This window comes from Labrus bergylta, chromosome 21 (assembly GCF_963930695.1).
Source record: "Labrus bergylta chromosome 21, fLabBer1.1, whole genome shotgun sequence".
Classification (NCBI taxonomy): Eukaryota; Metazoa; Chordata; class Actinopteri; order Labriformes; family Labridae; genus Labrus; species Labrus bergylta.
In genome coordinates, this window is record NC_089215.1 from 19,053,349 (window position 1) to 19,081,163 (window position 27,815).

Below are 27,815 nucleotides of genomic sequence, written 5' to 3' on the forward strand. Positions count from 1 at the left end.
TGTCTGTGCTAGACTACACTGATGTTTTATACATGCACGCCTCCTCACAAAGCTAACATACGATTGATACTGTGTAATATGGAGCTCTGAGGTTCATCACTCATTATAAATCCCTCTCTCATTCATGAAAACATGAATAACATAAATCATGAAAATGTCAGTACTAAAGTGGTGCTTGTATCTTTTTTTTCTTTCAGATATAACAAGTTGCTGGAGGTCATCTTGCAGAGTCTGGGTGATATTGTGAAGGCTCTGAATGGTTTAGTGGTGATGTCATCAGAACTGGAGCTTATGGCCAACAGTCTGTTTAACAACCTGGTGCCTGATATGTGGAAAGCTAAGGCAAGACGCACACCACTTTTACGATGCTCTTGGTGATACCAGTGGGCTTATAATCACTGTTTAACAAACACACTTCAGAATTTGAAATCTTACAACTTTTTTTTTATTTGTTTTATTTAAAAAGAAATAAAAACACAAAATGACAAAGTACAGCTGCTTGTCTGGAACTGAAACTTAAATATGATCTCCATCTTTGTTTATTTGTATCATGTTGGAGATATTACTCAGATATTCTACCTTAAGAAGCTTTATGATAAACATTTTGATAAAAGTTCTTTAATTCTGTTTCCAATGCAGGATCTTCTTTCTAACAATAAATACCTCTGGTGGTGTGTCTCTCTCACCCTAGGCCTACCCGTCTCTGAAGCCTCTGGCCTCCTGGGTGTCAGATCTGCTCCAGAGGATCAATTTCCTGCACAGATGGATCTATAATGGCATTCCACCTGTCTTCTGGATTAGTGGCTTCTTTTTCCCCCAGGCTTTTCTCACCGGAACCCTCCAGAATTATGCCCGTCGCTCGGGCTTCTCCATCGACACTATTGGATTTGACTTTGAGGTGAGACGTAAGCTGTTTATCAGACGTCTGAAGTCTGTCATTTCTACTGTTTCTGTCTCATTGACAAAAAAACTGCTCACTTTCTGTAGTACGTGTATTAACTCTGCACACACATATTTACCACTCTGACTGAGTATATCAAATACTGTAAAGGAAACTGCCAGGTTTTGTGTATTTAAAAATGTAATTTTTATGATTTACACTGACTTTTCTTGTTTTCCCTTGTCTTTTTGTTTCTTTGCTACCTCAGGTTGTAGAGAAGCCAGTGTCAGAGATAACAGAGAAACCAAGCTCAGGCTGCTATATCCACGGTCTATTCCTGGAGGGTGCTCGCTGGGATAAGCAGGAATGTCAACTCACGGATTCCAGGCCCAAGGAGCTCTACACAGAAATGTCGGTCATCCGGCTCATCCCGGAACCTAACCGCAAACCTCCACCCACTGGGGTCTACGTGTGCCCCATCTATAAGACCCTCACACGTGCTGGTTAGTCTGCGCAATGTCCGATTTAAAAATGTATTCAATGTATTTTCCTTTTTGGTAGGGAAATAGGCAACTAAAACTTTTGCTGCATCATTAACACTTTCTTTAGCATGACTTAGTCTCAGGCTTCTCGCTCTTGTGTTTGTGTGTATCTCCTCTTGGTGGTTTTATTACTCTCCAAAAATAGACTCCAGTTAGTGTCCTGTTTCATGAAGCGTCTAAAGGTGCAGCTCTGTTTTTTCCACCCACTGCATGAAGCTAACACCTTCATGTTGGCACATTGGACCGGCAGAGAACTCAGTGCAGTAATGGAAAAATAACTTACTATCTGAATTTTCTCACTAAATGGCTTTGTTTGCTTTGTAGGGACTCTGTCTACAACCGGTCATTCAACCAACTATGTGATTGCAGTGGAGCTGCCTACAGATCAGAGTCAGGGACATTGGATCAAACGGGGAGTGGCCCTCATCTGTGCATTGGACTACTAAACACAAATACACACATTTTTCCTTAAACAAGAAAAAACACCTGTGGTGACTGTGTCTTTATTTTAAAGCCCAAATGGTAAAAATGGGAAATGGGCTTGAGTTGTATAGCTCTTTTCTAGTCTTCTGACTACTCCAAGGGCTTCTACACCGCATGTCACACCTACCCATACACACGCTGATGGCAGAGGTTGCTATGTAGCGAGATCATCAGAAGTAACTAATCCCATTCATACACATTCATACGCCGCAGGAAAGTGTCCTGCCTAAGGACACATTGGACATGTTGCTGCAGGAGCTGGGGATGGAACCCTCAATCGTTCCACTTGAGAGACTATGACCTGTGGTTTAAAAGACTAGAAAAGCACAATACAAGCTCAAGTCCATTTACCATTTCCTTCTCTGTGACTTTATACATCCACATACCCTACATCTCCTCCTTTAATGACCAGTTGTAGCTGTTATCAGATGTTGAGAAAAGATTCAGAACCTTCACAGAAATTAAGGATGGTGAAGAAAAACTTATCATAAGAGCAACATCTTCAAGTTACTCTAAAATACATAAGAAAAGTAAAAGAAACACATATTGAGCAAATAAGTCTGGGAAAACATAATCTTATTATTCGTGTAAAAACATTTTATTCTAGAACACGGGGTTACTGCGTCCTACTTTATTTAAGTATTCTGTGTTATTAATATTCTGTCTTGAAGATGTTTTGAGAAGTCAAAACTTCTATTTCTCATTAAGAATGGTGTTAAAATAAAGTACAAAATGACAGCCAAAGAAAATGGTCAAGTATTAGACAACACATCTTAACCAATCTCTCACACACCTGCTTCAGTAATAATTATGGCAACAGAATGAGAGCCTCAGGCCTTTCCAAATTTCTCATTTGCTCTCGAACTTGACCCAAATTTCAAGATTTCAAAAACCTCTCAGCGAAGAAATTGGAAATCCTTATCTAGAACTTTGTCTGCAAGACAAAATCTCAAACCCCTGAAGAGAAGAAGACCACCTGACTGAAAAGCTATAGGCCTACACAGCTAAACTCACCGGCTGGACCCCCGTGGAAGAGACCCTGCAGACCAAAGTCAGAGCTGCTGATTGTCACTCACTGTGGTTGAAAAAAGATGAGTATGAGTTTCTGACTGAAATAAAAAATGAAGTGCTCCAAATGCTAATCGTGTTTGAGTGGATTTCATCACTAGTGAAATACTTCTTTTCAACTTTCACCCTATAATATTATTGTATTTTAATCTGGTGCTTGTTCATCATTCTAGCATTGTTTTCTTACTCCACCACCATGCTGCTGCCATTCACTGTGTAAGTGATACATACAGGAAGAATGAGCTACTACTTTGTAAAGAAAAAAGTAACGCAGAATACTTTAAACCAGCAAAGCCTGTTATTTATGTGATATGACTGATTTACAAACTCAGAGATTATAAATCTGACTAATCATCATTTATTTTTCTATCCTTTTGTCTTACTCGACCTCATGAGCAGCGGACCAGTACTAGCTCCTGATTTAGCTCTCACTGTAAGTTTAATTATAAAGACAAACTTGTGTATTCATGTAAAAGTAAATTTAATCAATCACATTTTTTTTCTCATCTTACTCCATCACAGCCAGAGCGCCTGCAGTTCCCTTGTGGTGGTCAAAACAGTAAAACAGGATGGAATACAAGGACAGCAAATTCAGCACATCCATGATTTGCTTGACGGCAAAGATAAAGCAATGACCTCCGACCTGCAGGAGTAGTATGCTGATGATTTTTCTAATACCTAACTTCCCTCTGGACATGTGATTGCTCCAATCGTCAGTGCAAAATATAAGGCCTGAGTCATTTGTTTGCGCGCCCAATGTACAGAGGCTGTTATCCTGGAACCACACGGCACAGGTTCATATCCTGCCTGTGGCTCCTCTCCCGCATGTCATTCCCACATCTTTTTCTCTCCCTGATTTCTATCCACTGCGCTGTCCCTCAAAAACAATAGAAATTGCAGATCATTTTTTTCTGGATTCTGTAAATTAATAGTCCATTAGTATAAATTATTTTATATTAACTTATTGTTGAATACAAATGGCTAAGAAATATGTATTTCTTGTTTTCTTCTATTTCATAGATCTGGACTTGATCCTGGACGTCAACCGAACTACACAAAGCATGAATGTCATCATTCTTTCTAAACCTAACTGGTTTGTTTTGAATTCAATAAAGCACTCACACATCTTAAGGAGAATTGGTATTTGGTGAATTGATTTCCCTCGAGGGATGTTTGGCTGGTGGAAGATTTTCTAAATGTAATAAGTTGAAAGTGTTACAAAAATGTGTAGTGGTTAAACTACTCCTAAAAAAACATGTTATCAGGAGCTTCTTTTCAACAAGAAGTTACACAGAGTCATCTCGATCACTCTGTAGAACTCTGAACACATCTATTTAAATCATTACTGCACAGAATGAAAGCATAGAAACAAATCAACAGTTCAGAGGAATCATCACAAATCAGTGAAATTCTTTATTTCAAACATGTATTATATTCAAATGTTATTGCATAGAAATGTTTTGGTACATGCAGTTGTCCCCTGTATAAAGAAAAATAACATTTCCTCTAGCTTCCCACCATTGAGCCTGATTAAGGATAATACTTTATTGATCCCCAGAGTGGAAATTCGGGAATACAAAATTAAGCATCCCTGGCTGGATGATGGTCTGATGGTTCTCAAAGCTTGTTTGATATGAGCTGCAAAAAACATGGCGTGGACTGAGTGAAAAAACATCCTCATGTTGTCTTAGTGTATTTTACACATGATGTTTGTGCTCTTAATGATGTATCACCCATTTCAAATTTCAATGTTTTGTTTTCATACTATGTGAATCCTGGACTGTGGGGATTGTCATGACACACTTGGTCACAACTTCCTACACTTCATAGAATTTGAGTTAAGGTGTTTTTGTTTTTGCATACAGCACATCTGCTATTGATCATGGCCTGTAGGATGTGACTCATGAACAGTCCACTCTTTATTGTACTATGAAAGTTTGAGTTTGTTTTGTTTATTACAGTTATTTCCAAAACATATTGGGTAATACATGAAAAGTTATTGGAATTATGAAAAGTCATCCTTATGAAAGTGTCTTGTAATTGTGTCTGTCCTTTATTACACTTTTTGTTTGAGCAGGATTTTGTCAGAGGACAACAATATAAGAGTTAAAGTTGTGAAAATCACAATCCCATGAGTTGCAGGCTGGATGAGAAAAATGGTGACAGTCATGCTCTACAAAAACTTTGCTGCAGCAAGGACAAAGTGTCTTACATAAAGAACAATATTAAAAACACAATGATTTATTCTATCCTTCCTTAAATCTCCAAACCAACAAAGCTCACTGGACACTAAACATAACATACGTCCTGCTCCTTTAAGGCGACCGCATAGTGGCTGTTGAGAAATATGACTTAACTGTAGGTGGGTGGTGCTTAAATCAGCAGTGACAGTGACTGGCCATGTGAACACAACCACAGGACTCCTGATGAACGGGAAGCTGAGCTCACCAGGATCAACAGAAAATCCCCACTGTTGCTGTCTCCTCAACATTCTGACTGGAATTATCCTTTTGGGACTTTCAGATGTTTACTGTCTTTGGATTTCTATGAAGAGACGTATTTGACAAAGAATACTTCTTAGGTAGATGGACAAATATTTAAGTCGAATGAGAATGAATAGTTATTAAGTTGTTCAAACAATGTTATTGGTTTTCTGTGCTACACTCTAGGTTAATTTGGATTAATCTCTGGAGTGAAAGTGACACAGAAAAGTATCCAACAAGTTTTAAGTTACGTACTTTGCTAAATGCATGCTTCAGCTGAGGACTTTTATCACCTTGATAAAAATTAAAGACTCCCTGAAACACACAAGATCCAAAGAACCAAGTTCCGAAATGAAAACGTAAGAATTGAACTGTTTGACGAGCTCTGGTGTTAATGATGCAGTAGCTCAGTCTGTAGGGACTTGGGTTGGGATCCAGAGGATCACCGGTTCAAGTCCTAAATTGATCAAATCTGGAAGTTGGTCTGGTAGCTTGGAGAGATGCCAGATCACTTCCTGAGCACTGCTGAAGTGCCCTTGAGCAAGGCAAAAAAAAACCTCCCCACCACCATCAGCTCAGGAACGCTGACATCTCTCCATTAGTGCATGTCCATAGGATCCTGTTTGTGCATGTGTGTATTTCAGCCTATGTGTGTGTTGCATGACTTACAGAGTGTAAAAACTGAATTTACAATAAAGTAAATCTTAATCTTAATCTTAATGACTAGCTAAAACTGGACTGTAGCCTATCCGGTCTGTTCCTATATCAAATTATCAAATATGAAAAGGCCTCTAATATAAATCATTTGTTTAAAACATTCAAGCTGTGTTGGAGGCGAACAGAGTTATTCACAAATTAGCCAATTAGCAATCAAAACATAGCTTACTTCATTTTGTGTAAAACCCATCGGCTATCTAGAATAAATCTGAGTGCAAATAACCCCCTTTATGAAAAAACGAAGGCTTCAATACATACATCAATATACCTTAGATAGACCTTTAAGTCAAATTCATAACTCTGTTCGGTTGATGATGAATCCTGAAATAATAGCCTATGGTATTCTAAAATGATGCTTTAAACACAGTATTTTTTATAGTCCAATTAACAAAGTAATCTTTAATAAAACCTTAAATATCTTAAGAAAACAGTATCTGCAAGTCTCCTGATTTTAATATTAAACATAGGCTATAAAACATAATTGAAGTGTTGCATTTAAAAGATAGGCCTAGCTATTTATTTTTTAATAAAGTGAGAGTAAAATTATTACACATTTTTCGCTTAACATTTTGATTCATAGGCTATAAGCAAAGTAATATATCATCTTAACTTAAAACACAGTTTAAACACAAATGATTAACTTTGACAATATAATCTTTCAACAAAGATTTCTTTAGGCTCCTGCAGTCTTTTTCAAATATTGAACACAATAATTTTACAACAATAACACAACACTCATCTCAGATCTAGAAATCCTAAGATAATGTCCCTTTAAAATAGTTGCTGTGAACATTCATTATACCCATTTTGTGTTTATATAGATTTCTATGGAGCTAGTTATTCCCACACATTAAAACCTGAACACACTGGAGGTAAGTGATGGTCCAGCAGCTCATGCTTGGTGTGTTATTCTGAGGAGGAATTCAAAGAACTGACAGACTGCTGAAAATATTCATTTTCTACAGGAGGCTTATGTTTTGTAGAAGATTGTTCATCATTCAGTGTTTGCATTTACTGTATGTGAAGCCTTTGTGTGTCTGTTTTGTTGCAGTGTGGTGCGCCTCACCTTCAGGACCACGCCCATGATCAGTCAATCACACTTTTGATTTTCATATTTTGGAACAAAAAGTCCCTGATGTTATAAATATAACCCTTAGCAGATATCAACTGATAGTGTTAGGATAATAATAAACACAAAGGGGACTATATTTGCAATATTGGTTTTAAATGGGGAAGTATATTGCACAGACTTAAACAAGCCTTTCATATTATTAATCTCAATGTCATCTACACTTGATCTCCAAAAGTCGCATTCCTTAAAAATGTGACATTTGTGAACTCATGTCAAGTTATTCTGAATTCAATTCTTGGAAACCATTAAACGTAAACTTTGTCAGGTTATCTCCAGACGTAGTTGATCTAAAGTTGTTCATATAATGATACCTAAATCTGTTTTTAAATGAAACATTCTAAAACCATCTCTTTAAGTTCAGTTTTACATACATACTACTCTCTACACGTTTAAGAGTGATTCTGCCACCAGGTGGTGCCAAACAAGTCTATCTTTTAATCCACTTCATGGAGTCATATTAGTTTGATATGCAAAATCTGGAGTTCTGATTCAGTTAATGCAACAACAAAAAATTCAAATGATTGATTACACTGGCTTATTACAAGACTAAAAGTCTAAACACCTCAAGCTTATGTTCTTTCAATGACGGACAGCCACATATTTTTCACAATTCATTTCAACATTTCTGCTCTAAGAATGTCTTAATGAATTGGATTGAATTTCACCCTTACTTACATCTTGCAACAAAGTCTGCAGGCCCCTTCTGCAGACTTAAGTTGAAGATAGGCCCGCATACTTTTTGCATATTTTGCACTGCCTAAGTGATGGGTGTATAACTACCTCCCCCTTCTGCAGACTTCACATTAGTTTTCACATAACGCAAAGAAATGTACTATAACATACTCTTAAGTTGCTTGGAAGATTTTTAAAGTCTGCTGCTGAGTCTGACATTTTCTCATTTGGTATTGTTTCCCAGGATTCAACTCACCACCACTGGTCTCGTAAGAGGAAGCGGACCTTTGTAGCCCGTCCTTCCAACCCTTCTGCACGAGCAGCAGAGCTGACCCAGGATCCTGTTCCACAGCCCTCCACCCACAATGCTAACATTCCAACTTGGGTCCAAAGGCCTCAGTCTACCATACCACCTGCTCAGCTGCCTGTCTCCTGGAAAGTGGTCCCCGGTCTCCAGCCTCCCACCGCTCCTCTGCTAGATAACAGCCCACTGAAAATCAACAACTATTCAGTGTCTGAGTACCAGCAGCTCTACCATGCTGTGGTGGATGACATGCTAAGGTATGTTCATGTCACCATCAGGAACATGCCACTATCTATATTCCCATTAATCATATTTTTTAATCATATGCACAATCATGATATAAGATATGTCCCCTCCACAGGTTCAAGAGCGGCCGTCCACGTCCTTACAGCCTAGATCTCGTTTGAAGCAGAAGCTGTGGGAGTGTATGGATCGTCCCATGTTCACTGGATGAGACAGGACTCGTTCATGTGGACGTTTCATACGGGGTTGGAGTTTATCCTCCCCTCCATAATGTGAATATATATGCGGGGAACCACAGCCTGAGGCTTCACCAAGAAAGAGAGTAAAGAACTGATATGAAAGTCTTTACATTAGTCGATAAGTTAAGATTTGTAAATATTGTAGTTTTAAGTTCTGTAAATATTGTCATTTTAAGTAGGAGTCAAAAAAACTCTGAAAAACTTTTAGTACCTGCATAGTCCTCAACTGTTAGTCCTCCTGCCTCCAACCACAAAACGTCTGCAAACCAAACAGCCAGCCTGTCAAACTTCCAACCTGCCTTCAACCTAAAAAAAAATCAGCAATTTCCAACATGTGCCAGTGACTATTACCACCAAACTGCTGCACATGAAAACATCATTTCAGCTCCATCTCCAGCCTCTGCATGAATAGATCAACCTCTGCCACCACCTGCGTAATGTTAAAGACGTCTGCCTCCAAAACAACCAGCAGCCACCTTCACCAGCAGAACGAGGGTGACATACTCCAGCCTCAGCAAAACGCCAGCAGCACCCACCTCCAACTGCAGCATCTGATCCAAATCAGTCGTATCTTTCACCATCTGCAACCTCTAATAGCAAACCAAGCTGCTGACTGCATCTGCTGCCTCTGCCAACATCTTCAGTTGCTGCCTTCCCATGCAGCCTCTACAAAAAAACAACATCCTCTACCCTCACATGTGTCATATGAATGACAGCTGCCTCAAAAGCTTTAAACTCAAGCCTCTGCAAGCAACCTGCAACTACCTCAACCTGCAGATTTTGGCTTAAAGCTGTAGCCCCTGCCTCAAACTGAAGCCTGACCTCTCAGCAGCAGGAATCTTTAGCCAAATCCACCTGTAGAATGTTTCAGAAAGCTGCAGCCCATGACTCTTACTCCAACATCTGCAAAACACCAACAGCCAGTCACCTCTAACTGCAGCCTCCAACAGAAAACAAAATCCACCTGTACCTCCACCTGTGCTCTATGTCAGACGACTGCCTTACATCTCAAGCAACTGTTGTGAACCAGCAGCCACCGTCATCTGCATTTTCTTGCTCCTTGTCTAACCTCTGCCAAACACCAAGAGCCAAGACTTCAAGTGAAGGCTCATCCAAAAACATAAGCCTCGACTACGTTCTGCACAGTATTAAAGACAGTTGCAATGTGTCCACTGCCTCCCCCTGCTCTGTGTTGCTGAAAGCCAAACACTAACAGAAGCCTCTGCCAAGAAATCACCCCTACCACAAACTGCACATTTGGTAAGTTCCCAAAACAGTATATTATTGCAACTTTCAGCTAGGTCCACCTGCATATTTTTTTGCCCTTACTCCAACCTGTCAAACTCTTAGAGACATAGGCTCCATATTTAACCTCTGCTTTAAACCAGCAGCTGTTGTCTCCATCTGTAGCCTCCACAAGCAGTTTCGTTAACTCAGCCTTTTTCATCGCCAGCAACCTGCAGCTGCTTCCTCAACCTGCCATCTAAACTTCCAATACCTTCAACCCCAACCTTTCTCCAGCACCAGCAGCAGCCTTTACCTGCAGATTGTGTCTGACAGCTCCATGTCTCCACCTGAAGCTTCTGCCAGATAACATACGCCTATGCCTTCATAATTACTATTTAAAAGGCTGCTGCCTTCAATGGATCATACTTAAGTCTCTTCCAAAACCCAGCTGCCAACACCTTCAACTACAACCTCGGAAGACAACGATTAGCTTTTATCTCTGCCACACCAACACCTGCCACCACCTATTGCAGCCGATATCTTCATCCTACATCTCCAACCTCCAACTTAAGCCTCTGCCAGGAACTGAAGCTGCCTCCGCCTGCAGTGTAAGGCACACACTTGCAGGCCTTCGACTTCAACCTCAGCCAATCAACAACAGCCAGTGGCTTCAAACTACAGCCTTTGCCACAAATCTGCGTCTAGTGTTCCCACCTGCAGCCTCCAATAGCAAATTAAGTTACTCCACCTGTTGCGCTGCCGACTCCACCTGTCGGAAAACATAGGTATATATCTCCACTTTCACAACATAAAAGACAGTTGGCTTCAGTGCCTCTTAATGAAGCCTCTGCCATCAAAATTGAGCTGCCTCAGCCTCAGCTCATTCAGTTTGTGACAATTTGTGACTGAGCTGAAGACCTCAAACTCCAAGCCATTATCTTGTCTTTTTTTTTTTAGCATCTGTCAATCTCTATCTCCAGCCTTTTTACTTATCCATCAGTCACTGTCTTGTTCAGCACAATGTTAAAGACTGTTGCCTAAATCGTCTCAAACTCAAGCCTCCGCCAGCAACATGCAGCCAGCTCCACCTGCAGTTTAAGGGTGACAACTGTTCTTGCCTTGTATACTCCAACCTCGGCCAAACGCCAGTAGCCACCAACTTCCGCCTCTGATGCATATCTGTAGCCTCTTCCTCCACCTGCAACCTCTAAAATTAAAACAAGATGCCTCTCCATGCAACCTTGACTAACTTTTAGCCCCAACCCGAAAACATCGACCTCTACCTTCATCTGTGGAATATGCAGGACAACTGCTTCAAATGACTCCAACTGAAGCCTCTGCCAGCAACCTGCAGCAGTTCACATCAGAAATTATTGCAGTTTGGGGCGTATACAGTTCATTCCTCAACTTTTTTTCATTACTGGAAACTAACAGTTGTATCTCATGTCATAAACACAAACTTCAGCCAAACACCAACAGCCACTACCACTAACTGGAGCCTCTGTCAGCAATTATCAGTTTTCACCCCCACCTGCAAATTCTCACAGCTGTAGGCCAAATCATCCTCTCCGACCTCAACAACCTCCAACTGCCTCTACATGTGGAACAGTTCCAAAGTATTTTAATCCTTATGATATGTACATGACATAATAAAAATAGCAAGTAAGACTTGAATTCAAAATATGTTTGCCTCTGCTTCTTCTTCTTTTTTTTGACTATGTTGGAAAATGTCCCTTGTTTGGCTAATACCTTGTTTGGCTAATGCCTTTATGGGAATGACATACATTTAAAAAAGAAACTCCTGTACAAATGAGTTTTGATTTTTTTTTTATGATTTGATGATTTTAACTTAAAAAGAGCTCTCTATATATTCACATAGAATCACATGGTAACAAACATCTTAAAATATTAAACTTTGTTAAGCAGCAAATTAAGGCCTTTAAATATTGTGACTACAAGACCTCAGTCAGGGTAACCATCAGGAACGATGTGTTGGTTAACACTCATCTTGGAGTAAGAGCTCAGCCAAATGTGTGCTAAATTGACATTTGAGAATGTTCTCATTTCATTCTCCCTACCATTACATTCTGTTCAAGCAAAGAGGAATACAACATTGACAAAGCAGTCAATAAAATAGAACCCTAGATTTATTTACATATGACAAATATAAGGGAAAGATTCACATATTTCTTGTACAGTTTTCAGGTTTTCTTTTGTTTAAAAGTACTTTCCTCCCACAGAGAAACAATATAACTGTTCAAACAGTATTCGACTTGGCACAATTTAATTATCGATTGCATGATTCTGTTACCATGACTGCACTATCTTTGAAACTACAGAATATTAGTAGTTTGATGCATCATTTTTAAGAAAAAACCATGTCAGTAGATTTTGTCTTCCACTTTCATCGCTGATTGACTCCACAGAGAGGAACCCTTAAAATTAGCCCATTGAATGCATTTTTATGAAACTCTGTATGAATCAAGCACTGAGTGACTGTATGGGTGTGAGACAAAAATTCGAAGACATGCAGGACTCGGGCCAATGTCCCCAGAAACATTGGCTTTGGTTCGGGCTCAAACCCCCCCGCAGGAACAAGAAGCAGATCCCATCATCCATCAATGACACACAGGATGTAATGGTGAAGGAACCACCACCATGTCTTAGTTCCAATTGACTGTGCTTTGTAACATTCTGATCTCATGTGTCTCTGAATTTCTACATTCCCACAATAATGCTATCAGTTCATGAACATTTTCGATAGGAAAAATAAGTTGGTGGTCACCCCTATGTTGAGGAGGACACTGAAAGAAATGAACCTACAAACATGACAGGGAGAGAATGTGAGAATACCACCCATAATGCCTGACCCCCAAGGTGGTCTCTCTGAAGTGTTCTTTTCTGTTTTTTCATATTCATGCATTGAGTTGAATTTTTAGTGCAATAAAAAAGAACCTACCTAATATTACAGCTGCTTAATATAGCAATACAAGTGTTCACACTTTAGCTTCTGATATAAGCATGCAGTCTGTTGTTTTAATGAATGCCTGGCTCATGACTTGATATATCTTGGAACACACCCAGCTGCATCTGCATACCAAGCATTTTACCATGACATTATCTTTTTGGTCTATCAATTTGAGGCTGTTTGGAAATTGGTTGTCCTGGAAATTAAGAACCATGAGTAGTTGTTTATGCATCTTTCATTTCAAGCTCTGGTTACCTTGGATTTTACCATCAAAGGTCGGCTAAGCTTGGGTCAGAGGTTAACAAAATGAACTGTTGCTTTCCTTTTCTACAACCCCTAAACATATGTGCACCACATCACAAGCAATATGAGCAAAGCGGTTTTTCAATCATTTTTTAGCCTTTACATCTTTTAATTTACAAATTATATTTAGTCAGTGACCCATCGACTACCCTGTAATTAAGTGTGCCTAGTGCATGTTATTGGATTTTTTTGTTACTGTGCAATGTGTTCTATTTTTGGCTCTGCCCTCTGCTCTATGTCACTGACTGATTATTCCTCTTGAACATTCCTATAACTGTCTGTATCTGAAACATGTGTGTGATCCTTGATGTACAGTGATTGGTTACAAGTGAGAAAAATCACTAGCCCGTCACAAATACTTAAGAATAAAGATTGTGAAGAATGCTAAGAATTTCTTTGTTTCTTCTAAATGCGTTATTTCCACAGAATCAGACAAAAAGTTTCACCCTCAAGCTGGGAAAAACCATTTCATGGAAATGTCTGCTTGTCATATCCTCACAGTTTCCAGTGCCTCCCTAATTATCGCCGTCAAGTGTTTACAGTGTCTTCATTAGCAGCCAGCCCCATAATGATAACAAAGTTTGAAGGAAGGCATCAATGGTAGTGATAAGCATGGCCAAGCTACTATTTTGGTTGACACAAGTCCCCGTGTTTACTCTGGGAGCATGGGAGCGGACATCAGGACAGTGGTCCTTGTGTTTGGGATCTCCATTTTCAACTTTTGCAATCGCAAAGTCTGTTTTCAAGCTGGGAAGAAGGTGATGTTTGTTCCAGATTAGTGGCTTAGAAAGAGTCAAACTTTAAAATGCAGAGCTCAAGATCATTCCTGTTTCAGGTGTGTTTGAGTCTGGTGGTTTCTGTCTGCTCCGGCACATGTAAACCTCTCCATAATGACATCCAGAGTGACTATGGGGAGGAATTCTACTCTCAGCTGTCAGAGCAGGACCTTCTGGAGGAGGAAGACACTGACGCCAGGATGGCGAACCTCCTGGGAAGCATGAAGGAGAGCTTTTTAAGGAAACTCAACCTGTCGGATGTTCCTCAGGAGCAAAGCAAGATCTACCCTCCTCAGTTCATGATGGAGCTCTACAATAAGTATGCTTCTGACAGCTCAATCCCTCAGTCTGATGTCATACGAAGCTTCACTGTGCAAGGTAAGTGAAGAGGTAACACTTAGAACAACATAGGTCCAATGTGTAATTATCATCTGTCAATCTAATGAGACGTTGACATGCCAATGACGGCTTTTAACCTTCTTAGTCATCTCAGTTATTTAACACAACCTTGGTATAAATATTTGGAAATCCCTTTCCACTTAGTTTAGGCTATCACTTTTATATCACTTGCCAATGTTATCCATGTTAGACATAGTTGAGTTATTTGCTTTTACCAATGGGTAATGGAAAATAAGAAATGGAAAACTTAAAATGAAAATTAGAAACTCCTAAAAATTTAAATGAAAATAAACATTGAGACAACAATGAGAAAACCATTGTTGGTATCCTTGTTTATGAAGACATAAAAAACTCAAGATATGAGAAAACAACCAAAGTTCACTCGTTATTGTGCAAAAACAGAGAATATTGAAATATGTAAATCCATGTCCCATTACGGCTTCCTTACTTTCCACAATTAAAGTGAGTATTTATCATTGACTGTAAATACAAGCCATTGGTTACTGAAGTTGGCTTTGGAAGCCCGTCAATGGTTCTTGCCATGCTGGAAATGATGTCTCAAACTAGGGGAGGCAGGTCATAAGCCCCCCGACAAACCTTCACACCACATCCAGCTATGCGCCTTTTTATGAAAACTCTTATCCTTCATCAAATCAAAACTGATCAGTCATACAAAAATCCATCCCCTGTACAGTCTGTGCATATAGAGACAATTGCGTTATCTGAACCTGGCTGTAAACATGTTGATTTCTGCTGTAAAAACTGGCATTTTGTTTTAAATTGATAAGCCAAACTTGCTAACATTTCCACTTAAAAAATACATTTGGTTTAGCTGATCTGTTAGCAGCTCTTGCACACCAATGGTATTCAACCTGCATTACAGAAAGGAATGGGGCTGGGTAGATCACACATCTGACTGCCATTTGTTATTCATTTTTTAAACCTTTGTCCTCTTTGTATCTCATCAACAGATATCACTCTCTCTGTGACAAATGGCACAAAGTCCAAACACAGGCTGCAGTTCAACATCAGCATTCCCAACCACGAAAAGATCACTACTGCTGAACTACAGCTGTTCTTCACCCCGGAGCCCAGGTCAACGGTCAACTCAAACAGTTTCAGGACCACAGTGAAAGTCTATGAAGTGGATTACAACAATTCCACATCCACAAACCAACTACTGGTGGGCAAAGAGGTGAAAGGCTCGCAGGGCACATGGGAGACCTTTGATGTTACTACAGCCATTCAGAGCTGGATCAAGTTTAGCCATGGAGCAACCGTTTTTGATGTAGTGGTTGATAGGAAGGACTGCAAAACTCCTAAAAGTGGAGAGGAAGGAGTACGCTGCATCAATATGAGCACCTCTGTCGGAGATAACACTTCAGCTGCTTTGATAGTCTTCTCTGATGACCTGGGCAGCAGGAGAAGGGAGAAGAAGAAGGAGTTAAGAGAGATGATTCTCCATGAAGAAGAGACCATCTTTCACTCGGGAGCTGACTGGAACAAAGGAGATCAACTTTCAAACGAGATCCCTGAAGCGGAACATCCACGGAGAAAGAAAAGAAAGGCCGAGAGGCAATACTGCCAGCGGACCTCGCTCAAGGTCAACTTCAAAGACATCGGATGGGACAGCTGGATTGTTGCGCCTCCAGAATATGACGCCTACGAATGTCGAGGCCTGTGCTACCACCCGCTGACGGACGAATCGACCCCATCGAAACACGCCCTCATCCAGACGCTGATCAACATCAGGGATCCCAAAAAGGCCAACATGGCTTGCTGCGTCCCAATCAAACTGGACCCCATCACAGTGATGTATAAGGAGAATGGACGCCTCACTATAAGATATCTTTACGAAGAGATGAGGGTGGCAGAGTGTGGTTGCAGGTAGTCAGTGAGAGTTGGTTTCCTGATGCGACTTAAATGGATTCATTCATGTCACTCGCATGTCCCTCCTTGGATCCAGTTAAAGGAACAAGGTCCACGAAGAAACATGAACACCAGCTACTACTTAGGTCCTAGGTCAATAAGAAAAATTTAATATTACCCCCTTTGCAAACCACATGTAGGCCTATTACACCATGATAATCCAAAAAGTCTACAGTCATGCCAACAGCTCTGTGACAGAGATAATTAGTGTTATTACCAGAATTACAAAAACATGTTTATAATAGCCTATTTATGATATTGTATTTGACCTGTCAACATGTTAACGCCAAGTGTTGGCATGTTAGCATTAAGCTAAACAGTATCATCTACACACCCACAGTGTTAGGCTATTAAAAAACCTACTGATCATATTCATTATCTTATCCAAATGTGTTAGCACTTGAGCTAGCCTGAAACACATGTAAGTTTGTTAGTTTTGAGCTTCATGATTTGATGAGCATGCTCACAATGATAATAAATCATAATGATATTTTGCAGGTATAATAAAGGTCTATGTCAGCTTCATGACCTCTTACGTGTTAGCGAGTTTTCTGACACCCTGACAAGGTTGTTAGCATCTTATTTTTGAGCTACTTGGTGTCCTTGCCATGCACACAATGATAATGAAAACATGCTGCAATTTTTTACAGGTAAAATGGTAATCACATCAACATTGATCTTATGTAAGCGTGTTAACATGTTAGCATTAGCTAATCACTTCTAAAAAAAATAGTATGGAAATATCTTTAGCTTTGCAGGATATTAGACAAGATGCAAAGATTATCAGTCTGATGATTTGGGCTGGATGAGAAGCTGCTCCAAAGGCAAAGATGTTCTTCTCTGTGTACAAATCTTAATGGCTGACTGGTTACATATTACAGACCAAGGTGATGGACAAATGACATAGCCATTCGCTTGAGGTATGCCCCTTGCATGGGGAAGGAGATCATAAAGGTCATGCAATGCTACAATAAAAATGTAATCTTTTTTTTTGTTCGCATTTTAACATTACTCAGCAGAAAACTAAAGGACATAGACGTCTTTTAACTGTTTATTTAATACATGTACATACATCTTGGTCCAATGTGCTTCAATAAAACTAATTAATTATATTATTAAAGGGCAAATAATGTAAAAGTGAACGTAAATATGTAAAAAGTAAAGTGAAAATAAATGTGTAAAGTAAAAAATTGGTCTATGGTCTTATTTTATTACTAGTACAACAAATCAACAATACTTTTTTTCTGAAAGAATTCAAAAGTATTTCTAAAGCTGTCCATAGTGATGAAGCTAATTGACGACAGTAAGATAACATGTAATCCCATCTGTTCATCTGCTGATAACAGGAATACTGTATAATGTGAATAATCAGGATTCATACATTTACTTGTTCAGCTTACATTACTTGTTAAATTTTGTTTGTTACCTCCACTACAAGCGATTCTTAAAGTGACATTTCATACAATTGTTACATTATATAAAGTTCATACTTTTCTAAATAAGGTAAATGAGAAATTGATGGACTCAGTCTGCCAAATCTGTAATAAAGCTTCTAACCCTCGTTCCTGTCTCTTTTAACTTCAGGTGCTGACTGTAGGCTACTAAAAGGTATAAAACACTGATAAAACATCATGGACTAGTTTGCAGTGTTAGTTGTTGATTGCAAGAAAAAGCCTTTTTCACAGCAGTGAAAAATAATTATATCTCTAAATACACCAAACAGAAGCCTGCATCCCAACTACACCTATAAACCGATATGACATGGGGTGTGACAGCTCCAAGATGCAGCCAGGGGGAGTCATTTCTTTCATCATCCTTTGCAGAGTGACAGGATTAAAAGCAGCAAAATCATACCAGTAAACTGTTGACAAGGAATGGATTTACAATTGCAGCACAGTACCAATCACACCCATGGCATGGTGTTGAAAGCAATATAAAGTAACTTTACTTTCACATTAAAATTTCAGTTTGCTTGTTTGAGGAAATGTTTGAGGAAATGAAAGATGTTTGTATTCTTTTAAGTTACTGGATAAAAACATGGCCAATAAATTATTTGCCTACTTATTCATATGTGTTGGGGTTTTTTGTGAAGATTATACTTCGTAAACTCTGCAAATTTGAATTAGCATAACATAGCATTTTTTATTCCATGCCGGTTCACCTGATGGATACAAGTCCAAGCAGTCTTGCGTTCAAATGGTGGGCAAAATAAATGTCATGCTTAAAAGTTTTCCTCAGTGTTGTATTCTAACTTAATTGTGCCAGGAGTTTAAAACCACTGCTGTCTAACTAGTGTTATATTTAGAACACATAGGGGCAATGACTCTTAAAAGCAGTATACAGTGTTAAGAAGTTATAGTGTCCTGGGAATTGACAAGGGGGATAGTATTATGTAACACTAAGGAGATATTAATGGTTAAGACGTTAGGATTAGCTGAGCAATGTCTGGCATTGCAAAGGAGATGACAAATGACGAGTAATTTTAAGTTTCAATGACTTTGTTAATCATTGTCTTAAGTAATAATTTCATTCAAAATATAGGTTTAAGCTAAATGTGAAAATAAAAGAGTTTAGGAGATACACCATTTTATTTAAAGGATAGGATCCAAAATGGCACAGGAAGTTACAGTATGTTCTATTATGCATCAAATTAAAATATATTTTAAAAATAATAATAATAATAACCACATGAAGCATTTCTGGGGGGGAAAGCAAGACAGGCCAAAAGTAAGTGAGCAGATAATCCAACCTTAAATTCAAATAAAGAAATTCTATTAGGCATGAGTTTTAAAATGCTCCACCACGTGTCTATAAACTGTGTAATAATTTCACCAGTGGATCAACCCAGACATGAGCTCTAAAGCCAACAGTACCAAAATACACCAACATCAGCTTTCATAACAGACACAGGAGAGAGAGAGAGAGTGAGAGAGAGAGAGAGAGAGAGAGAGAGAGAGAGAGAGAGAGAGAGAGAGAGAGAGCGAGAGGGAGAGAGAGAGTGTGTGATCCCGCTTTCACATCAGTCAGTCTACAAAACAAGTTTTGCCTCTTCCTTGAACCATCTTATTATTTAAAAGAAACATTAAGTGGGTCCACTATAAATGAGATAACATGTGGTTGGCTCCCAAAAAACTGAGGTATGGAAATGTTTGCCTAAATATTACAAGTTTATGTAAAATGAGGTATGTAAACTATACCCCTTAGAATAAGACAAAAGAACTGCATAAGAATATAAACAATGAGAACCTAAACAGAAGTGATGTATATGTGAGAAAAAAGCAAGTGACTGCATAGGCTCTTGTTGAACATTTTTTATTGTCTGTTATTGTCTGCACGTTGAAGCATAGCAGATAATACGATTAAAGGTTTATTTGGGACAAAAGCCTCTTAGTTTGATTTTACCAACCAAACTGACAATGACATCGTTCCCTCCCACAATAAAACAGAACCTCTCGACAGAAATAAATGGACTAACACAGCTCAGTGAGAAAGAAGACAGAGTATTTCTCTTTCCAGGGTTAATGATTTTAGAAATTGAAAATGATACAGTCCGCACCTCCCCTGCTATTGCTGCTCCTTCTATGTCCTGTGAGCTCAACTTTCCAGCCTGCCCTGGTGTTAGAATTGGCAAAGATTCTACTGGATAACTATTGCTTTCCTGAAAACCTGGTTGGGATGCACGAGGCCATTCAACAAGCCATAAACAGCGGAGAAATCCTGAGGATTTCAGACAGGAAGACTCTAGCCGCTGTGCTTACAGTTGGAGTACAAGGGGCACTGAACGATCAAAGGTTGGTTGTCTCATACGAGCCAAATTTCATGCCACCAATGCTACCATCTCTACCAAAAGAACAGCTGTCCCGGCTGATAAGAAACTCTGTCAAGCTGGACACTCTTGACAACAATGTTGGATATTTGCGGATGGATTGGATCATTGGAAAAGAGACAACAGCAAAGCTTGGCTCTCGGCTGAGGGACAACATCTGGGACAGAGTTGCTGAAACATCCTCATTGATCTTCGACCTCAGGTATTGCACAGCTGGAGAATCGTCTGGGGTTCCCATTATAATCTCCTTTTTCTCAGACCCTGAGATCCTCATTCATATTGACACTGTGTATGACAGGCCCTCAAATACCACCAGGGAACTATGGACAATGCCATCAGTAATGGGTAAAAGGTATGGAAGGAAGAAAGATGTAATCCTTTTGACCAGTAAACGCACAATCGGTGCTGCTGAGGCAGTGGCATATGCGTTAAAAAATCTCAAGAGGGCCATTGTTGTCGGGGAGAGGACTGCTGGGGGGTCAGTAAGTGTCCAAAAGATAAGAATCGCTCAGACAGAGTTCTACATAACAGTTCCTGTGGCCAGATCAATAAGTCCAATCACAGGCCAGAGCTGGGAAGTTCGTGGAGTTTCCCCAACTGTCAAAGTCAACGCCAAGGAAGCTGTGGTAAAAGCAAAGTCCCTTCTAGCTATAAGGAAAGCCATTCCAAAAGTTGTGCAGAATATCTCAGACGTAATCGGGAGGTTCTACGCTTTCACTGATAGGGTTCCGAGTCTTCAGCAACGTCTTCAATTAACAGACTTATTTTCTGTGGTATCCAAAGAGGACCTAGCTGCCCGACTCAACGAGGAGCTCCAGATGGTGTGTGAAGATCCAAGACTCAACATCAAATATAACCAAGACGATGCTCCTATAGAAGAAGAGGACCCTGAACTCTACAATGGACTCAGTCATGTAGCGTTATTGACAGAGCTGGTAGACACAACATTCAAAGTGGAAATTCTCTCACATAACACTGGCTATCTTTGCTTTGACAAGTTTGTCAAGTCGTCTTCTTCGGGTGAACTAGAAGAGCTCATGGCTAAAAAGGTATGGGAACCCCTCAAGGACACTAACAATCTGATTATTGACCTTCGCTTTAACACAGGTGGGTCCTCAACCTCTCTGTCACTAATACTGTCCTACTTGCAAGACAGATCTAAGAAACATCACTTTTTCACGATATATGACAGAATTCAGAACATATCCACAGAATATGACTCTTTGCCTCTAATAACAGGCCCAACCTATGGCTCCACACGTGGGGTTTATGTTTTGACCAGCTACCACACAGCAGGTGTTGGCGAAGAGTTTGCCTACCTGATACAGTCCCTACATCGTGGCACAGTTGTTGGGGAAATTACATCTGGTAACCTGATGCACTCAAAGACATTCCCAATAGATGGCACAGATATAGCCATCACTATCCCTTTCATTAACTTTTTAGACAACAATGGTGAATGTTGGCTTGGAGGTGGTGTTGTCCCAGATGCCATTGTGCTAGCTGAGGAAGCTGTGGCCAATGTTTATGAGATTGCTGATTTTCACCAAGGACTCAGGTTCCTCCTAGAGAGAACTGGAGAAATGTTTGAAAAATATTATGCAATCCATGAGGTTGCACTTACTGTCGGCAAAGAACTGTTGAGCAAATGGGATGAGGGATTATACTGGTCTGTGGTCGACTTTGAATCTTTGGCCTCTCAGTTGTCGGTCGACATCCAAGAGACTTCAGGTGATCACCGCATTCATGTTTTTCACTGCAATGTCGAGCCCGAGGTGCCTCATAATGTCCCAAAGATTCCTACTGCTGAAGAAGTGGGTTACATGATTGATGCTTTGTTAAAACTTGATCTCCTACCAGGTAATGTTGGCTTTCTAAGGTTTGACATGATGGCAGATGTAGAGGTGGTGAAAGCCATCGGGCCTCAGCTGATAAAATTAGTTTGGAGTAAGATAGTAAACACAGACGCCCTCATTATTGACATGAGGTACAACACTGGTGGATATTCAACAGCAATTCCTCTCTTGTGCACCTATTTCTTTGATGTTGAACCTTTGCAGCATATTTACACAGTCTTCGACCGTACCACAAACACCATGACAGAGGTAATGACATTGCCTCAAGTGATGGGCCAAAGGTATCCACCGTCCAAGGACGTCTACATTCTCACCAGTCATATGACAGGGTCAGCAGCAGAAGTGTTCATGCAAGCAATGAAGGAGCTTAATAGGGCCACAATCATTGGGGAGCCAACGATTGGAGGGTCTTTATCAAGTGGAACCTATCAGATCGGAGACAGCGTCCTATACGCTTCCATCCCTAATCAGGTTGTGCTAAGTGCGATTACTGGTAAAATGTGGAGTACTTCAGGGGTTGAGCCTCATGTCATTGTCCAAGCCAAAGACGCCCTTCCTGCAGCTCAAAGAATGATAGCAGCAAGACTGCAGAGCAGAGAGCAGAGAAAGTAGTTCCTTATTTTGTGTTATGATTTTACGTAGAGCGATTATTTAGCCGATGTACAGTAATGTCGGATCATTGTTTCATGCGTGGCAGTAGTTGCGTCCTCGTAGTTGATGAACTGGTCAAGCCGTTCACTTCAAATGGCTAATGTTCATAAAGCTGTCTTGCCCTGTCATCTAGTTATCTAGTAATGCTATTTAAGGCATTGTTGTTTGCAAATATTTTCCTACAGTTTTCCAACTTTCAACTTTATTGTCCCAGAGGGGAAATGTTGGTATGCAGCCAGGTGAAAACAATATAAAAAACATTTAGAAACCCAGGCACATAGACTCAGGTAACAGAAACAACATACACCATGAACAACATTGAATACATAAATACAAGAGTTCCTTAACAATGCCGATTGTATGATGTTTTCATCCACACAGAATTGTACTGAATATTTAATAATGACACATGTCATTACAGTGGGGAATTTATAAGCTGTGGATCAAATCTCAAATCCACCAACATCCACTCTGCAAACTGTTAAAAGAGATTTCAATGTTAAACAACACATCAACATTAAAACATTATAGACATAATTGTATATATGTATTGTAAACTAATTATTATGCTCTGTTAAGTAAGCTATAATACACTCTTTGTATTTATCAATTACCTTATATATCCCAACCTCTATGTTTTATTTTTCCATCATTTAAAACAGATTTTTCCTCCTCTGTTTAATAATTTCTGTTGATTCAATTTAAAGTATTTCTTAAGTAAATATAATACTGAACTAAATGAATGCATGAATAAAAAATGTATACATATGAATGTTAATGTTTTTATTTCTGAAGAACGTTTAGTATTTTCTTTCCTCATTTTTAGATTTTTCTGTTCAATAAACTTTGTTTCTGTAAGTATTCTGACTGTGGGTTTTCTTCAACTCTCCTTTTCTAAAACCTTACAGCAGAGGGAGCAAGTACATTGTAATCCTTAACTAAAGGGGGGGGGCATCCACCAACAACTGAGCAACTGCTTTTTAATGTGTACCATTTGTGAATCAATAACATGTCATGTTTTATATTATCTCTGATTTATCCTTCAGACATTAACCAAAATGTTTCTCCTTCACCATCAAGAATAATGAGTAAATAAAACATCAATTTATTTTTTGTGTCTGACCATTGGACAAGTATTTGTAAGAAACCACATGCTATACTTAAACTGTTCTTGTATTTTCTACCTTAAAAAAATACACAGTCAAATTACTTGCAATTTAAATACCAACACCAAAGAGCAATATAATTAAATAGTTATTTGGGAGTAAGAAAACATTCATGACAAGGGTTGATCTAAATAGGTGTTTAAAACACTTTGTGTTAATTTAAGGAGAGTATCTTTGGCAAGAACGCCTTGTTGTTACACCCACTTGGCTAGGTTATTATTGCCATACAGAGGCACTCAGGATAATACGATTAGAGGTTTATTGCGGGTTAAATCCTCTTAACTGTGTGTTAACAGAATCCTTCCAGACAAAACAGAGCCACTTGACAAAGAACCTCCTCGGAGCAGGAGGCTTGGCTCAACATCCTCCACTTTCCATCAACTCACTTTTTTCTGACTGAAGTGACAAACATGGCAAAGGCTGTGTTTTTGGTAGCATCTTTGTTATTGTTGGGAAATGCCATCTTTATCCATGCTGCATTTCCCCCCAACGTCATCGTCGATATGGCTAAGATTGTCATGGACAATTACTGCTCACCAGAGAAGCTGGCGGGCATGAAGGAGGCAATTGAAGCAGCTGGCAGCAACACAGAGGTTCTCAACATCCCAGATGGTGAATCCTTGGCTAATGTCCTCAGTGCTGGATTTCAGCTAACAATCAGTGACCCACGCTTGATGGTCTCCTATGAGCCGAACTACATCCCAGCTGTGCACCCTCAGATGCCTCCTTTGCCCCCTGAGCAGCTCATTGCCGTCCTCCAGACCTCAATCAAGCTTGACATCCTGGAGGGGAATATCGGCTACTTAAGAATCGATAATATTCTTGGAGAGGAGGTGGCTGAAAAGGTTGGCCCTTTGCTCCTAGACCTGGTATGGAATAAAATCTTGCCAACCTCAGCTCTTATTTTTGACTTGCGCTACACTGGCAGTGGGGACATCTCAGGGATCCCCTATATTGTGTCTTACTTTACCGAAGCCGAGCCTCAGATTCACATTGACAGCGTGTATGACCGTCCCTCAGACACCACCACTAAGCTGCTTTCTATGACCACACTGCTGGGGGAGAGATATGGTGTCATCAAACCCCTCATTATACTCACCAGCAAAAACACCAAAGGCATTGCTGAGGACGTCGCCTACTGCCTTCAGAATCTGAAGAGGGCCACCATTGTGGGTGAGAAGACCGCCGGGGGCTCTGTGAAAGTAGAGAAATTCAAAGTAGGCGACACTGACTTCTACGTTACCATTCCAACCGCAAAGTCCATCAATCCCATCACTGGCTCCAGCTGGGAGGTTTCAGGTGTGACTCCGGAAGTGGAGGTCAATGCTGAGGATGCCCTTGCAACTGCCATTAAAATCGTCAACCTCCGTGCCAGTGTTCCAGCAATCATCGAGGGATCGGCAACCCTGATTGTTGACAACTACGCCTTTGAAGATGTCGGGGCTGAAGTGGCAGAAAAATTGAAAGGGCTCCTTGCAAACGGCGAGTACAGCATGGTTCTCTCCAAGGCCGCTCTGGAGGCCAAGCTGTCTGCTGACCTGAAGACCCTGTCTGGGGACAAGAGCCTGAAGACTACCAGCAACATCCCAGCCCTGCCCCCCGTGGTGAGACGCTTTTGAAATCAAAAGCATTATAGAATATGTTTGATTCATGTGAATTTGCTGTAAAGAAAACCCTCTTAACCTATTTTGAGTAAGGAAAATGGTTTTGATTACATTACAATTGTTGGCCTGTATGTTGCTATCCCACAGGATTATTCTCCAGAGATGTACATTGAGTTGATCAAAGTCTCGTTTCAAACTGACGTTTTTGAAAACAACATTGGCTACCTGCGTTTCGACATGTTCGGAGACTTTGAGGAGGTCAAGGCCATCGCCCAGATTATTGTTGAGCATGTCTGGAACAAAGTGGTCAACACTGATGCCATGATCATTGACCTCAGGTGGGTAATCCTGCTCACGGTGCAAATTCAGTGTGTCCAGTTTTGGAAACAAATCATCTGCTAAAGCTTTTCAAGCTTGTCAATCCACATCTTTAAATAAAGGACTTAGACTGTCTGTCTTAGTCCGGATAAGTTTAGTGTTGTATTTTAAGGATCTGGCTATTTTTAACCTTATTGCCTGCATAAATAAAAAGTAAACATGTTATCACTGAATTTCATTTTTGTTGTTTAACTGATTTTGCAGGAACAATGTTGGAGGTCCCACTACAGCCATCTCAGGGTTCTGCTCTTACTTCTTTGATGCTGACAAGCAGATTGTGCTTGACAAGCTGTACGACAGACCATCCGGCAGCACAACAGAGCTCCTGAGTCTGCCTGAGCTCACTGGTAAATAAAGAAAAATCAAAGCATTTCACTCATTGTGAGGTTCAGTGAACTTCTGTAAACAACGTTTGCAGGTGCAGCTACTGTAGGAAGTCAAACAGTTTCACAAGAGGAGGTGGAGACATTTCCTGACAATTTCCCAAGAAATTGGGCAGTAGAGACCAAAAACAGAGCAAAAAGAAAGATTATATTCAAATTAATTCACTGGGTAGCGCAACACATAATTGCTGACTTTGCTGCACACTTGTAAAATGATGCTATGGCATCTTAAAATTTGAATAATGTCAATATAACAGCTTGGTTCCATTGCTCCCAGTGGCCTGATTTGATTTACATGTAAACTTACATACAGGTTCTTAATGAATTAATGAAAAGAAGTTTCTTGATGAATAAAACATCATATATTTGGGTTAGGTTCCTATCTTCTGTGTATCCTTCATCTTTCTGTATCCATGACTCATGTTTATAGTCCTTGGTTTGTCTTACATTTTCAACCCCACATCCTTCATTCTCTTCCTCAGGCACAAGGTACGGCTCAAAGAAGAGCCTGATCATCCTGACCAGTGGAGTGACTGCTGGAGCTGCAGAAGAGTTTGTTTACATTCTGAAGAAGCTCGGCCGTGCAATGATTGTTGGAGAGACCACCGCCGGGTCCTCCCACCCACCCCTGACCTTTAGTGTTGGCGAGACCGGCGTCTTCCTCAGCATCCCCACAATCCACTCCGACACTTCGACCGGGCCAGCATGGGAGGGAGTTGGAATCACACCGCACATACCCGTGGCAGCTGACGCTGCTCTCGGCACAGCCAAGGCCATTTTCAACAAGCACTTTGCAGGCCAGAAGTAAAAATCACTACCTGAACAAAGTCAGGGGTCTTTTAAACAGTCAATTTTGCTCTGGCAGCCAAATGGTTACAAGATTTAGAATTTAGAAACGTTGATGGAGAGAGGAATGTAGATTAAGTACAAAGTTTAATCTGCTATTCGTCATCTCAGAACCTAGGCCTTTTAAGCCTGCTAATAATGTAGAGCAAAGGTTCACCAGGAGGATTTACTTCAAGTTTTAAAATGCTGTTGAATCTAACACAAAATGTTAAAGGTTTTTAATATGAGTGCTACTAAGGAGCTGTCTCTTTAAGGAAGTTTCGTGCAACAATCAGTAACATCAAAAGAGTAATTTTTGAGAAGTCACAAATATATGATTTGATTTTTTTGATTGGGACCTTTTTGATGTAATCCACTTGTTGGCAAATGATGACGTTGTGTAAGTTGGAAACATTGTGTGTCCACTACGCTATGTGGGATTACTTGGGCTATTTCAGTGGTGATACACAATAAAAAAGACAAATCAAAAACAAGAAGTGTGTTTGTTGTGCGTCTTTCCTATAATCATTTGTGCAGACAGTTCCTCTTTCAACTGAAACAGATTCAACCTAGAATAGATTCCAAACACCTGGGGGGGAAAATCCATCAGTCAAGCAACACAAATGTACTGTAAGAGACTTTAATAGACTAAAGGTAAGTAATATATACAGTATGCTCAATCCAATTGACTTAAGACAATGCTATGCAGCTTCCAGAACTTGTTCTGTACAATGACAGGACAAAAGTAAAGATCCCACTGT

At 40.0% G+C, this 27,815-nt stretch overlaps 3 protein-coding genes and 1 pseudogene across 3 annotated transcripts; all 4 read left to right on the forward strand.

Annotated features, from left to right (window-relative positions):
- The window catches only part of LOC109992284 (dynein axonemal heavy chain 1-like), a 29,855-nt pseudogene extending 26,690 nt beyond the window's left edge, over positions 1-3,165 (forward strand).
- A 10,761-nt stretch (positions 3,166-13,926) lies between these two features.
- On the forward strand, positions 13,927-18,378 carry gdf2 (growth differentiation factor 2). Its single transcript, XM_020644779.2, has 3 exons — positions 13,927-14,019; positions 14,097-14,415; positions 15,408-18,378. Exons 1-3 carry the CDS (start codon positions 13,927-13,929, stop codon positions 16,325-16,327), a joined length of 1,332 nt encoding a protein of 443 aa, XP_020500435.2. The 3' UTR covers positions 16,328-18,378.
- A 1,430-nt stretch (positions 18,379-19,808) lies between these two features.
- LOC109992277 (retinol-binding protein 3) lies at positions 19,809-23,484 on the forward strand. The gene has a single exon (XM_020644821.2). It carries the CDS (start codon positions 19,906-19,908, stop codon positions 22,657-22,659), a length of 2,754 nt encoding a protein of 917 aa, XP_020500477.2. The 5' UTR covers positions 19,809-19,905; the 3' UTR covers positions 22,660-23,484.
- Positions 23,485-24,178: 694 nt separating this feature from the next.
- rbp3 (retinol binding protein 3) lies at positions 24,179-27,551 on the forward strand. Its single transcript, XM_020644836.3, has 4 exons — positions 24,179-25,468; positions 25,616-25,806; positions 26,051-26,193; positions 26,712-27,551. The coding sequence occupies exons 1-4, from the start codon at positions 24,275-24,277 to the stop codon at positions 27,035-27,037; spliced, it is 1,854 nt and encodes a 617-aa protein (XP_020500492.1). The 5' UTR covers positions 24,179-24,274; the 3' UTR covers positions 27,038-27,551.
- The last annotated feature ends 264 nt before the right edge of the window (positions 27,552-27,815 follow it).

What these genes read in the sequence shown, in the direction of transcription:
- LOC109992277 (XM_020644821.2), top strand. Translation starts at nt 19,906, where the DNA reads ATGATACAGTCCGCACCTCCCCTGCTATTGCTGCTCCTTCTATGTCCT.
- gdf2 (XM_020644779.2), top strand. Translation starts at nt 13,927, where the DNA reads ATGGGAGCGGACATCAGGACAGTGGTCCTTGTGTTTGGGATCTCCATT. An exon ending in GTTTTCAAGCTGGGAAGAAG is followed by an intron (nt 14,020 to 14,096) that starts GTGATGTTTGTT and finishes TTCCTGTTTCAG; the next exon opens with GTGTGTTTGAGTCTGGTGGT. An exon ending in ACGAAGCTTCACTGTGCAAG is followed by an intron (nt 14,416 to 15,407) that starts GTAAGTGAAGAG and finishes TCTCATCAACAG; the next exon opens with ATATCACTCTCTCTGTGACA.
- rbp3 (XM_020644836.3), top strand. Translation starts at nt 24,275, where the DNA reads ATGGCAAAGGCTGTGTTTTTGGTAGCATCTTTGTTATTGTTGGGAAAT. An exon ending in TCCCAGCCCTGCCCCCCGTG is followed by an intron (nt 25,469 to 25,615) that starts GTGAGACGCTTT and finishes GCTATCCCACAG; the next exon opens with GATTATTCTCCAGAGATGTA. An exon ending in GAGTCTGCCTGAGCTCACTG is followed by an intron (nt 26,194 to 26,711) that starts GTAAATAAAGAA and finishes TCTCTTCCTCAG; the next exon opens with GCACAAGGTACGGCTCAAAG.